General features: G+C 43.5%; 2 protein-coding genes across 7 annotated transcripts in view; both read left to right on the top strand.

Moving 5' to 3' along the window:
• CEMIP (cell migration inducing hyaluronidase 1) overlaps nt 1-12,887 on the top strand; it is a 118,851-nt gene that overhangs the window by 24,944 nt on the left and 81,020 nt on the right. The gene's annotated exons all lie outside the window — the stretch shown is intronic.
• The window catches only part of LOC134521212 (inactive cell surface hyaluronidase CEMIP2-like), a 60,914-nt gene that overhangs the window by 27,930 nt on the left and 20,097 nt on the right, over nt 1-12,887 (top strand). For all 4 annotated transcript variants that reach the window (XM_063347428.1, XM_063347427.1, XM_063347429.1 and 1 more), the window contains 2 exons: nt 1,005-1,220; nt 9,239-9,447. In XM_063347428.1, the coding sequence (XP_063203498.1) occupies nt 1,005-1,220; nt 9,239-9,447 (425 nt within the window). The remainder of the gene's footprint in view (nt 1-1,004; nt 1,221-9,238; nt 9,448-12,887) is intronic.

Here is a 12,887-nt window from a genome sequence, read left to right as displayed (position 1 = left end):
TTATTATTGTTAAAATAAAGCTTTTAAAGCCCTTAGTAAACTTGCAGCCTAATCCTGCTGACCCTAATTCTTACTCATGTGCACAGTCCAATTAAAATTAGTTGGGCTAAATGAAACAAATTACAGTCCTTTGAGTCGACGCGATCCAGCCGCTATTTATGCCGTCTGCTTTTATACACGTTGCTGCAGGATTCATTCAGTGTGCTTGACCTGGAGTAATTATTTTCTTGATTACTTCAGAACTTAATCGTCACACACTGTAATAATTTTCTCTGCAGACATTAAAATGTTCCATGCCTTTTTGCCGAACATCTGCAGTTTCCTTGTTTTGCTGGATTTTCATATCAGGACAGATTCTTTTGCTTAGCTGATGAAAAATCTTGAAAACAGAGCTGTGCGTAATGCGGATAATGCTGCTTCCTGCTACTTCTCTTTCCTAAAAAAAAAAAATCTTCAGGGGCTATATTAGAACGTGCACGAGAGCCAAGTCTGAGAATCGCTGTCGCTTTTATGAGTTTTGTAAGGTTTTAGGGGAACAATTAGGAAAAAATGGCACTCTCAGAACCCTCTAGAACAGCCATTGGAAATATATGAGAAAATTCACCCAATATCTAGTAATTTCTGTTTCTTGATCACAGCTGTGATATTCCTCAGTAAATGTCATAATCTTCCAGTACTTCCCTACCCTTTGAGTCATCCTCTTCCTTTTGCCACCGCACGATTTATTGCTGTGTAATTACAAGGAATACATGGTTATGAGAGTGCATTTCAAAGAACTGAAAGTCTAATTTTTGTGAAAATATCTCCTGGGATTAAGAAACGAGGGGGAAAACCAATACAGCTGGAAATTTTTCTAAATAGATAAGGCAAAACAAAATTCTTTCCTCAGACAATAGAGCTTTCTAGTCCTAACCGTATCACTGCTTTGGCTGTAAAAAACACCGCAAACCCAAGTCCTTCCTTGGAGCTAAGCAGTCATTTTTCTTCTTATTTTCTCCTGCTAGGTTGGACTCAAAGTGTTTTTTGGCAGATCGGGAGAGTGGTTCGGAAACAATGATAATGACGGTGACAAAATGTCTGTCTTCCATGACCTGGACGGCTCGGTGACAGGCTATCCAGACACTTTCATAGGCAGAGCGGACAACTACTTGCTGCGTCATCCCGGGTGTCTCACCGTCCCGCGCTGGAACGGGGTGATGTGTACCGGGAAATTCGCACAGGTAACCGGGGGTGTCTGCAGGCAGCATGGCTGGGCGTGTTGGGGGGTGTCTCACTCACTCTGAGGGGGTGATGGAGTGAAACCTACTCAACACTCCATAAGATAAGAGGTGAATAATAAATTGGGTATAATTTTACTCCTCTCGGTGTTACCTGCCTAATTCCAAGGGCTTGGTAACGCTCCTATTGTGCCGCTGCCTGCAGCCCATGGCTGTAAGGAGCCCCGTCTCTTCCCATTGCCCACAAGAAGCTGCAAGTTGAAATTGAGTTGGGGAAAGTCTGCTGTTTTCTAGTTCTTGCTTCCAGGCGTTTGTCCACTCTATCATGGGGCTCTGGTGGATAAGTCTGGTTCAAAAGTCTGGTTTCAAATTTCAGTAACAGAAGACGTTACTCCTCTGATACATCCCACTGCGTTCAGGATGGTGAAATGGGTGGTTGAGACACAAACTCACACTTCTTTCTTATTTCCCATGCAGAAATCACTGTCTAAGGGATGGTCAGTCTTAGGTCAGGGTGCTCTTTAACCTTCATCGCAGTTTTCTATAGCATACTTGAGTTAGAGACCTTAGCTGAGATGGCAACAACTTTGGTAGAAAAGGCTACAAATCCCAGGTAACCTTTCAGTAGGGAAAGAAAGGGGGAGGAGATTGTAGATGGAGGGAAAATATGACCTCAGAATCAGATTGTGGTTCTTTCTATGTTGCTCAAATTTCAACAAGGCCTTTATGTGTGGATAGAGCATACTGTAAATACGTGACTCACCACAGCTTTCACAGTCATCTGTAAGAGACTGCAGACGGCTCTCCTTGCTCCTCCACTTCTAAAGGATATTACCATATTTACAAAAAAGATATCCAAGCCTGTTTTAAAACTCCAGTTACTTGGACATCCTGACAGGTCTCCTCTCTACTTGTGTTGAACAAGCCAAATATTAAGACTGTGTCTGGAGGGCGCACACAGCACCACGTGGTGTGAGGTTGGAGAGTGGGTACTGGGAGCCCTCGCACAAGATGTGGCTTTTAGAGGGACCATTATGTTCTCCTGACCCCTGGGAACAGCCCTGCACTGTCAAATAAAGACTGCAGTGGGGTGCACTGCTGGATAGGAAAGGCAAGAATGGAATACGAAGTGATCTTAGAATAAGATCAAAGTTTGTGAGGTACAGCAGGTGTTATTTATTTATGTATTAAGAGTCTTCGGTGCACTTGGGAGCATGCTGCAGACTCTTGCCCCATTGGGAGTCAGTAGGCATTGCCCAGCCATCAGTAGTTGTGGCCCAGGAGGAAACTCTGCCTGAAGTCACCGAAGACAGGGCAGCATTAAAATTGCCCCAACAGGAGCAGGCTGTCAGGTTTCCCTTCGTAACATGCAATTTTGTGAGCATGGGGATTAAGAGAGCCTGATTTCCTACGTTGGCACCTCATACGGCTTTCAAACGTGGACTCACGGATTTTCCACATTGGGAGATTTCTGAAGACAGTTTCTCTGTGGCTTCTCTGATGTGTAGTAAAGCATGGGCTTGCACTTTGGGTGGTCAGACACAACGGTCTGCTCCCCTTTCTCCAAGAAACTTTCAGGTGTGCAATTATCTTTGAGACCTCTATGCCTACATAATATTTGCACAGTCAAATCCAGATTATGCACGTCTCTTTAAGCTAAAAAAAAAAAAAAGTATGTGCATTTGCTTTAGCTGCACAGCAGAGAGCAGGAGTTGCTATTTCAGTGTCTAGACACTGACCTTGCATCCCCTGGTTTGCCATTGACTCCGCAGAAGCAGGATTGGGCTCCTATGAAACACTCCCAAGTGCTTGGCACTTACATTCTGCTCTGTGTCTCTAGAGAAATTATATTCTCTGCTCTGGCAACCGAACAGTTAAATTCAGAACTGTAAACAAGCAGGCATTTATATTTTTATTTCTATTAATACCCTCCCAGTTATGGCACTCTATGTGGTGAGGCGGTTTTTCCACCATAGAAAATTTCCTTGGCTAGGTTTAGGCAAGCATAAACATTTGCTTCTCTGGGATCCGTTACTTACCAACATTTTTCAACTAATCAGCATCCAGCAGGATGAGTAAAGCTCATATTAAATGCTTCATTTTATGGGTTTTGGGTAGGGAAATATATATATGTGCAGGGTAGAAGAAATTGGTCCCATGCAGCAGTGTTTGATTTAATTTGGAGGGTATATATGTTGGAGTATTTCAGCTCAACCCTGGTTCTCAGCACCTCGACAAACCAATGATTTGTTTGTGTGCTAAATTCTGAGTGTCATATTTTAGATCAAAAGCCTAAAAGAGTGAATCCAATTATGGAGAAAGATGGTTTATTTGATCTTAGCAACTCTATTACAAAATCTGTTTTTCTTTTCCTTTCCACGCAGCTCTGGTAGAGAAGAACTTTTATTCTTCCCTAGCACAAGCAGGTGAAAATGTCCTTTCAGTTCAAGGAAATAGTGACTCTCGTGTTACTGCTGAACTGGGCCCAAGATAGTCAGCCTAGGGATGGGCTCCTTGGTGTGGAAAAATGAGATCCAAGTCCTTCAGCTAATATTGCAGGCAAATCCTTTTTGAGCAAAGTGTCTAGAGTTCAGTTAATTCCTTTTTGCTTGGTTTCTTTCATTCACTTTTCATGCTCATCTTCTCCTGGGTGTAATTTCCCCAGGAAAGGAAATGCCTGGGGAAAACCTATTCCTCTGGCAGCATATCCAGTTCCACAAAATCCTGGGGACAGACTTTCCAGAGGGCGTTTTAATCTGGCAACTCAGGTTGACATTCCCACCTTCCTGTGGTTTGTTCATGGTCCTTCCTCCTCACCGTCTCCGAGAAGCATCATGCCACCTTCCCCACGTGGTGTCCGAGAACTTCCTTCAGTAGGGAGCACTAAGAAATGCCTCGTGCTTTGGCTCCAATGTTGCCTTTCAGTACCAAAAAAAGGGTTCTGGAACCAGCTTAAAATGACGAAATTTACACATGCAAGAAGTATCAGGTCTTTTTGTCCTCCCCATTTGATTCTGAAGCCTGTAGGGTTGGTGTTGCCCAAACAAGACCAACCCCTTTTCTTTTAAATGACGACCAAAAGTCTCATGTTGGAATGTAAATAAAGTCAGGCATTGAGGAAGACCACTAAATAGAGGGAGACTCACAGGGAAATCACAAGAGTTGGCAGCACCACATCTTCTGGCAATCTCTGTGAGTCACTCGGACTCCGTCAGCAGCGTGCTGAGGTCCTCGCTCTCCATCAACCTGACTTTCAGCTGTTGCAGAGGCCAGTAATAAAAGAAAAATGTAGGGAGAGGCTCGTCCTGTAGTTCTTGCCATGTAGGTGGGTAAGATTTCCAAATGTACTGAACTGGAGACTCCTCAACGCCTTCATTACTTGTTAAAATGTAAATGAGATTCCTCAACCATTTCTCATTTTTATATAAATGGTAAGACAAGTGCCTTGGCTCCCACTGGGCAGCTGAAGCTGTGCACTTACTGCTTCCTTGCAGACTTCACAGCAACTCACCAGGAGCGGTGGTGAAACTCCTCTTTTTTGGTATTAGTCTTCATTAAAATAAGCAGAGTTTTTGGCACTACGTGCTATTTTCTTTTATAAGCTTAAAAAGGCGTTAGACAGTCATGACTGCCACATAGCTAAATTACTGTCAGTTTTGAATTAACAAAAAATGGATGCCTTGCTCTTATAAAACACTGTAGGAAATGCTCTTGGTTTTTCACCAGGTCGCTTCGTCACTACCTTACTGCAGGCGGCTGAAAGAGAAATTATTCCACTTCTAGTAATTCTGTTCTTGCAGTGAATGTTTGCAATTGCACTGATCCTGCATCTCCAAGTTGTACACCTGCAGCTGGTGCTGTGTTTTCAGCGCCTGTGTAGCTGGTTTTGGTACTAACGCTTCTAAACGTGAAGCAAGAGATGCAGTGGGTAGCGAGCGGTGCTTTTCTAACCACAGGCAAAACTGTACAATCCCAGGGTACCTGCAGTGCTGAAGGACCGTCAGCACCTCACAGCCTGGGAAGAAGGAAAAGCCTGCAAGATATTTTTCAGCTACTGGTGTCCACGTTTGGACAAAGAGGTCCAATTTTGATCCCTGGTGTACACCAATGGAAAAATCAAAGTAGTCAGTGACATCCTAGCATGTCTTAGAGAAAGAAAGATACATATCTTTTTCTTTCCAAAATAATTTAAAAGTCTTCACTTGGAAAATTTCATAGAGAAATGTATTGCCCTGGGAAATTAACCTTTGTTGAACAGTCAAACAACCAGAAGGGGAGAAGGTATGTTTTGAGCGTCTCATTTTTAAGGTATTTTGCCCCAGTTTGACAGCTGACAGCACAAGCAGGACAAAAGCCACGTTAAAGAAACTAGAAAGCAAGCAAACCTTTTCTCAGAAACCAAGATTTTCTGTTCCGATGCTTTGCGTGTTGCTTATCTTCATACTCGCTATCCAGTTGAATGGCAGATCCCCCATGAATTGTAAAAGAACTTATCTTCTCAGTTTCACAATCTACTTGGGAAAATTGCCATGTAAGCACAGGGAAATCTGACACATCTTTTTAGCATGAAGTGTTAGCAGCTAAAATGACAACTATGTCCATTAAACCATCCAGGCAAGTGGAAGGCTCGTGTTTTATAACGTTTTAACTAGCTCTTCTTCTCGTACTACATTAAGCTGTCACCACTTCTCATATTTTAAAGTATCTTTATGACCCACTTTCTTCTCTTAAATATTTCGATAGAGCTAACCAAAAGTTATGGAGGTGTTGCTAAGGAAGATGTATTTTTCATTGTAGAAAAAAATTCTCTTGTTACCCTCCTTTTCACTCCTATTCACAAGTGTTTACCCCTGCAAAGGTTAGATACAAGGAAGAAAAGTGATAAATTTTTTCCAGTTCAGTTCAAGTGAGTAAACATGTCACAGAGTAAAGGCAGAGGAAGAAAGAGGCTGCATTGTGACATCCTGAGAACACTGCGCTAGGACAGTGGCTGATGTGTCACCTACTTGGGGCCAGTGGAGCTCAAAGCGTTCTTTTTACTTCATTCATCTCATTGGGAATTAAAAGCAGCCTTTTGGTGGATGACTCTTCTGGGATTGGATTCCTCTCTTGTCCCTTGTTCCCTCAAATGAGGCCCAGAGGATGAATGGGAAAATGTAGGGTGCTGCTTTCTGTGCAGCTTGGTGTGCTCAAGAAGGACCAAGCCACCAGGACAGTCGTTCCAGAGATGAGCCCAGTTGCTGCAGGAAACATCTCAGCCAGTCCTTGCTCCCAGTCCAGAGTCCTGTTGACTTAGTGATGGTCCATGTGGGCAAAAGAGTCTCTTTGTGTAGGATCTAGATTGCTTGATCAGGGCATTTACCTACTGTGACCTCCTTTAGTGATAAACATTTTGCAAAGTCCACTAGATATACTACTCTGTTTCTGTGGGACTGAAAATCACATCCTTGGTGGCTTGCAATTCTGGAAGGCGTTCACTCAGTGGCCACTGTTGCTCATTGCAGGAGACAAAGTCCATTTACAAATATTTATATCAACATAGAAGTGTCATTTTTCCTTGTTCTAGTAATTACTGTTTCATTCTCAGAACAGCTGTCTCCATTATTCCTTAACGTCAGACCTGTGACTTGGTCCCTAGTCACTTGGGGAAAAGTGTCTCTGGCACGCTTTCCCCATTATCTTATTGAAGCCCACTGCAAACTCTTCCGGTGCTTTCTTGAACTCATTAACACTCATTGTAGTGAGCAGCTTAGGCCATGCACAGCCTTCTCTCTCCCTCTTTCTCTCTCTCTTTCATTCCTTTTATGCAAATACCTTAATGTATATGGGAATCTTTTGTTCTTGGTAGTCTGTAATTTAGGAACTTTTGGGACTGATCGAATGCTTCCTTCCTTTCTTGGCTTATTTTATCATTGGTACATTTAATTTTGTAGTAAGTGTACAGCAGCCATTTTAATATTCAGTGTTTGGCTGGAGACATATGTTGGAAGGAAATAATGTCAAAGTTTGCAGTGATAGGACAGAAACTCTTGCCTCTTATCCAGAAAGACACAAGTGGGCTATTATTTTGCAGTATCAGAGTTCATTCCAACTGTTCTTTGTCAGAAAATGCTGTTTTGATTGAGAACAATTAATACATTGATGGGATTTCAGGTCCGAAGGGACCTTACTGATCACCTGCTCCGATCTCAGCACTTCCCCATGCCGGTGGGGACAAATGAGATTGAAAATTGCTTTATTGCATTGCATGTTACTGACTTTCCAATCATGGTTTGAATGCGAAGGGAAAATAGGTTTTCCTCTTTGGTTTCATAAATAAAAAAGGTCTTTTATCAGACTGTAAAAATAATTTTTTCTTCCTTGAACCATCAAGAATGAGCAAATGGGCTGCTGCTCAGAGATTGTTTGGGGTGAATTACTTGACCAATAGCTTCAGCCATCAGGAAAAGTTTCCGTTTAATGCAATTCTGGGATCCACTTTAATCTTCAAGGATAGGATAGGTTTTCATCATTAAAGTGCAGTGGTGTGAAAGGAGGAATGGACTGAATATCCAAGAAACATTTACAACCACTTTTGGATTACTTCTTTGACGCAAGACCCAGCGTGAGGCTGCTGAATTCAGGGGTGAGGTGAGGGGTAGGCAGAGCCGGCCTGTCTTTTGGAGGTCTTGAGGAGCTCAAACTCAACACTGAGAGCAGGCCCAAGCGTAGAGTTCTGCTGAGCATGAAACTGGAAATGGGAGCTGAACTGGCTAGAAACCACAACTAAAATAAGCCTGTATATAAACCAGTGAGAGACAGTCTGAGACAGTCTGTTTTTGCAGAGCTTTCAATCTGTGTAGACAAGAGGAAGAGAAGCAGATACAGAGATGTCAGGGGCCAAGGTCTCATAGCCCTGCCTTAGAAGGCGGATATCCTGATAAATGGAGTCTCCCTCTCTCTGCTAGTCTTGGCTGTGCTTGTATCCTTGCCTGCGCTTGTATCCTTGCCTGCAGTCTTAAAATCTGTTAAGAGACTACTGCCTCCATTTTGATCTACCTCAAAGACAGAAATTGAGTTTAGAAATAGTTTTGCTGGATGGATGCTCATGTAGAAGCTTAGACTTTTCTGAGCTAACATGGATTTTCACGTTGGGTCTTTTAAGTTCTTGATGCAGAGAGTGCTATTCTACACTGCAGGAGAGTGAAGGAAGCGGGATTAAAGGTGTCCTCACCTGTCCTCAGTGCATTTGGAACCCTTCAGGGGATATGACAAGCTGTCTGCTACGACCCTGCGTGCTGAGACAGATCTGTATGACTAGCTGTGCATCCTCCTTTTGCACTGGAATTTCACACGGGGCAAAGCAGGTGAACATCATGCATTCAGCCTTAAAATCAGTGTTTGCCACATGACTTGGTCTTCATTTGAGTGATGGCAGGACAGAAAAAGCATATAAGAGGCGTGTAGTTTGGAGTTGGTCTGTAGAGTTGAACTAGGGGCCAAGGGCATCTGTTGGTCCCTGCACAGCAGAGCTCTCTGTTGAAGCCTGTGGAATGTGGTACTTAGTCTATAAGATTATATAGTCAGGCCATCAAGTTTTAGCCCCCAAAATTACTTGAGCGCAAAGATGTGGATTCCATTAGATACCTGGATCTAATCCAAAGCCCGTTGAATTAACTTAAGAATTCTCAGTATTTTCAATGGAATAAGCCTGTTTTTAAAGCGTAGTTATTTGAATTCATAAAATAGAGTTACTTTGCGATATTTCCTTGATTACCCTTCTCCCATAAGATTTTAAATACTGCATGTTTTTATGGTGCTGTACAATTCATACCTCACTTCACGGTGTCCCCATGAATGGTTGCGGATGCTATTTCTGTTTTACCTTTTTATTTGAACTGGAAATGTTTCAGTGACTTTCCAAATGTTCTGAGCTCTTCATTGGCAAAAACCATTTACAGGCAACGATGATCAAATGCACATGTTATGGCCGAGCCTGGCTGCTTTAGTGGATATGTTTGTCATTTTCTTTTCACCCTCAGCTTTATATTCAGGCCAGGCGCCCTGAGAATCTGACCTTATCCATTGCCAGAGCAGCATACCATTCCCATCCCTTGCGGTTGCAAGGCGTGAACAGAGGAGCACCGTACCAGCAGTACCAGCCCGTCGTCATGCTGGAGCAGGCTTATATCATCCGGTGGGATGGCAGAGCACCTGAGGACGTCATCCTGTACCCCATCAACTTCAACAGGTACTGCCCTATGTTGTTAGAAAAAAATGTTCTCTTTCCAAAAGGTCTGGGGCTATTTCCGAGGTTATTCACAAGTGACCTTTCAAATGCCTCAGTGATTTCCAAGAGCGCGGAAGCAAGGTGTTAATGGCTGGCACTTACTGATGCAAAGAGATGCCTCTGCTTTCACTTTACTCCAGCTTTTTTGATGTGCAGAGGCATTTCTCTTTCCAGAAAGTTTTGAAACGGAATCCAAGTGAGTCCTGGCCTGCTGTCCCTGAAATCCCTCCAGAAGAGCTCTGGCTCTTGTTCGTTTGTTTGTACTAGTTGCTGCACACATAATTTATCTCCTACATATATAAAGTGCAGAAATACATCAGAATGAGCACAGAGCTTTGCATCTTCTGTAATCCAAAAGGCACTACAGTCACTATTTCTTTTTACATAAAGTTTTAAAATGTTAGGACTCAGTACAGCAAAATTACAGGTTGTGCTGTGTTTATTTTTACATGTTTTCTTCTAGCGTTATATAAAAGCGGAGTTTATCCATCTTAGATACTACTTTTTTCCCTTGCAGCCTGTTTCATTTTGCATAATTTTATTTACGGTTTTCAGTACTGTTTTTTCTTACTTCAGTGAAACTAGTTGTGCTTTGCACTGGTACACTGTTAGACTGTTAGGAGAGAGTCCTGCAATCCAGCCAGTTTAGCAGTGACAAACATTGCCACGGTTTGCACAGATGTGCCAACAGAGATGAGCGCCGCAAAAAAAATCTGACCGTCACCTTGGCCTCTCCGGTTTGTGTGACTCCTCAGTTATTGATAAAAATGCGACGCTGCAGAAGGACAGAGTTGTGCTAATGAAATTTTCCATGATTACACACAACCCAGGCACGCACAGGCTCAGATTTGCAAAGCAGGTTTCAGACAGCTGAGATGAAAGAAGTCAGAGCCCCTGGGGGCGTGAAGCAGCACGTACCGCTGGTAAATCTGGTGGGTTCCCAAGTCCCACCAGTGTTACCCACCAAACCCCACAGCCACCTGCTGCTCCTCCAGCAGAGCATCACTGCCGTGGGTTTAGCTTAGGATAGTTTTGGCAAAAGCTTGAACTCTATTTGGTTCCCCTTAACTTTGGAGCTGAAGAAATCTGGGGAAAAATACTGTCCTTAGTTCCCATTATGAAGCCCCAGGGGAAGGCAGCCATGAAGGGCAATATATCCTCTTTATAGATGCCCATTATAGCAAGTGCTATACCTGGTCCTCTTGATTTAAAGATGTAGTAGCTGTAGGGCCATGATTAAGTCACTGGAAGATCAGTGTTTTGACACTCTGCTCACAGAGTAATTACTAGAATTAAATCACTGTTTTCCATATGAATACATCTTTGTACAATTTAAGGAAGAAGAAGACCCATTAGTCACTCTCAGACAAGCTGAGCTTTGCAATTATTATCTGTCTTAAAATGATTAGCTGTTTCCTTGCAATTGCAGAGCTAAATCTTCTGCTGGGTAACTGGTGGTTGCTCTGTCGTTGTGCCGATTGATACTTGCCAAAGCTTTGGCCCTCGGCCTTCAAGCACAGATTCAAATTTGAAGGCAGAACTGGGTCTTTGGTCAAACTGGGCTTGAAGTTTAGCTCTTGTTCTAGCAGCAACTTAACTACATTTTGCTGTTGAAAACCACAACGTGGTTGCGGTTCTCTTTGTCTTGTGTGAAAGCAGTTATTTGAACAGGGCAAAGGTTCGTAGCTTTTTCTGATCCAGAAACAGTTGGCAAGGTGTGCGTTTTGAAAGACTGTAAACAAGAAATATACTGTAATGAAGGAAAACCACAATTGTACTTCATTTCAGTTGGAGCATCTTGCTAAGAAATAATTGGGAATGAAATGTGTGGTTGCTCTGCGTACACCTCAAGTATGCTGGATGCTAACTGATGTGACTCAAGGCTGATGCAATGGCAATAGTGAAATGTCCAGACTGCCTGCAAAAACATGGAGAAATGAGACTCCTGTGGAAGGGTAAAGGAATTGAGGTGAAAAAGAGGATTTAGGAGTTTGAAGGAAAACAAGCGCCTGCCTAAGCAGTGCCATGTATGACCTTTAGTAAACACTCTATTCCAGTCACTTCTGGAATGGAAGAAATCTCCGATTGTGGAGCCCAGAGTAATCAGTTAGAAAATCAGGGAACACTCTTACCTGTCTCAAGTGGCTTTATGTTTTGTTTGTTCTTTTTTAATCCAAAATACCAAATAATCTGCCAAAAAACCGAGCTCTTAACATAGTAACATCTGTGCAGAATATGCGATGTAAGCCAAAAAATGTTTGATGAACTTTAATAGAAATATTCTAGGATTAATGACTTCAGACACAACCTGAGTGAACAATTAAACTATTTTTAGTCTGGTCATTGTAAAATGATGGATAGATATATCCGGGATGCTGTCTGTGCAGCTGGACAGCCCTCACACTTCTGGAGCGATTTGCTCCGCTCTGGCTAAAGGAAGGTCAGCGGGGAAATAAGGAATTTGACGGGGAGATGTGTCAGGATTTGGATTTCTGCGGAGGTCAGGCATAGCACTGATGTTGAATACTTGCATGGTTAACGCTTTCCCTGCCTCTGAAGCACTGCAGAAAGGTCCAGGAGAAGTCATGCCAGTTCAGATGTCTATTAAAAGACTGGAACGTCTGGATTGCTGGGGTGGGCAGGAGCTGGTCGGGATGAATTCCCATGACTCAGCTGAAATTGGCAGCGCTGCTTTCTGTGAACCGCGGATCTTGTCCAGGGAGTTCAGAGGCACCGCTCGGGTGGCTTTAAGTCAGCGGAGGGGGACACCAGTCACAGCACGGTCACTGGGATCTTTTTCTTTCTGTCGTGGGCACCTGAAGGGTCGCTGCAGTATTTGTGTCTTCTTCGCACTGATTCAAACCGTGTTTAGAGTAATTCTGCAGTTTCTTCACTTCCATCAAAATCTGAGGCTAAAGCAAGCAAAACTGCTGTGTCTCCACATGCAAATTTCCGCGTGGTGCAAACGAGCTCTTTAACGCACGCCAGCTCCCCTTCCAACGCGAGGTGTACGTGTTTGCGTTCGGCACTAGCTGACTGATGGGCAAATATAAAGCCACGCGGAGACCCGCAGGCTGTGTTTTCAGGCTGCTGGGGGACGTAGCTGTCTCGGCAGAAATGCCCTTATTAAGCCATAGATAGGGCTGTCTGTGGAACAGCTGGGAGTTTCCCTGTCAGGATGGGAAGGCGGCTGGGTATTGATGCTTCCGCAAAGAGGTAATGCGGGACAAGTCACTTGGGAACGTTTTGGCAAGCCAACAGAAGGAGAGGGCCGGCTGGAATTTTAATGACCGGGAATAAAGCGTGCTCCAGATCTGCCGAGGATGGCTCTCACCGGGCATAAAGCGTGTGCGAAACCTTCATTGAATGGGGACCTCAGACCCCTTCTCCATGGGCTTTAT

The sequence above is a fragment of the Chroicocephalus ridibundus genome, chromosome 9 (assembly GCF_963924245.1).
Source record: "Chroicocephalus ridibundus chromosome 9, bChrRid1.1, whole genome shotgun sequence".
In the NCBI taxonomy this organism is placed as follows: domain Eukaryota; kingdom Metazoa; phylum Chordata; class Aves; order Charadriiformes; family Laridae; genus Chroicocephalus; species Chroicocephalus ridibundus.
Note: the sequence above shows the minus strand (reverse complement) of the source record. Positions and strands in the feature narration are given on the sequence as shown.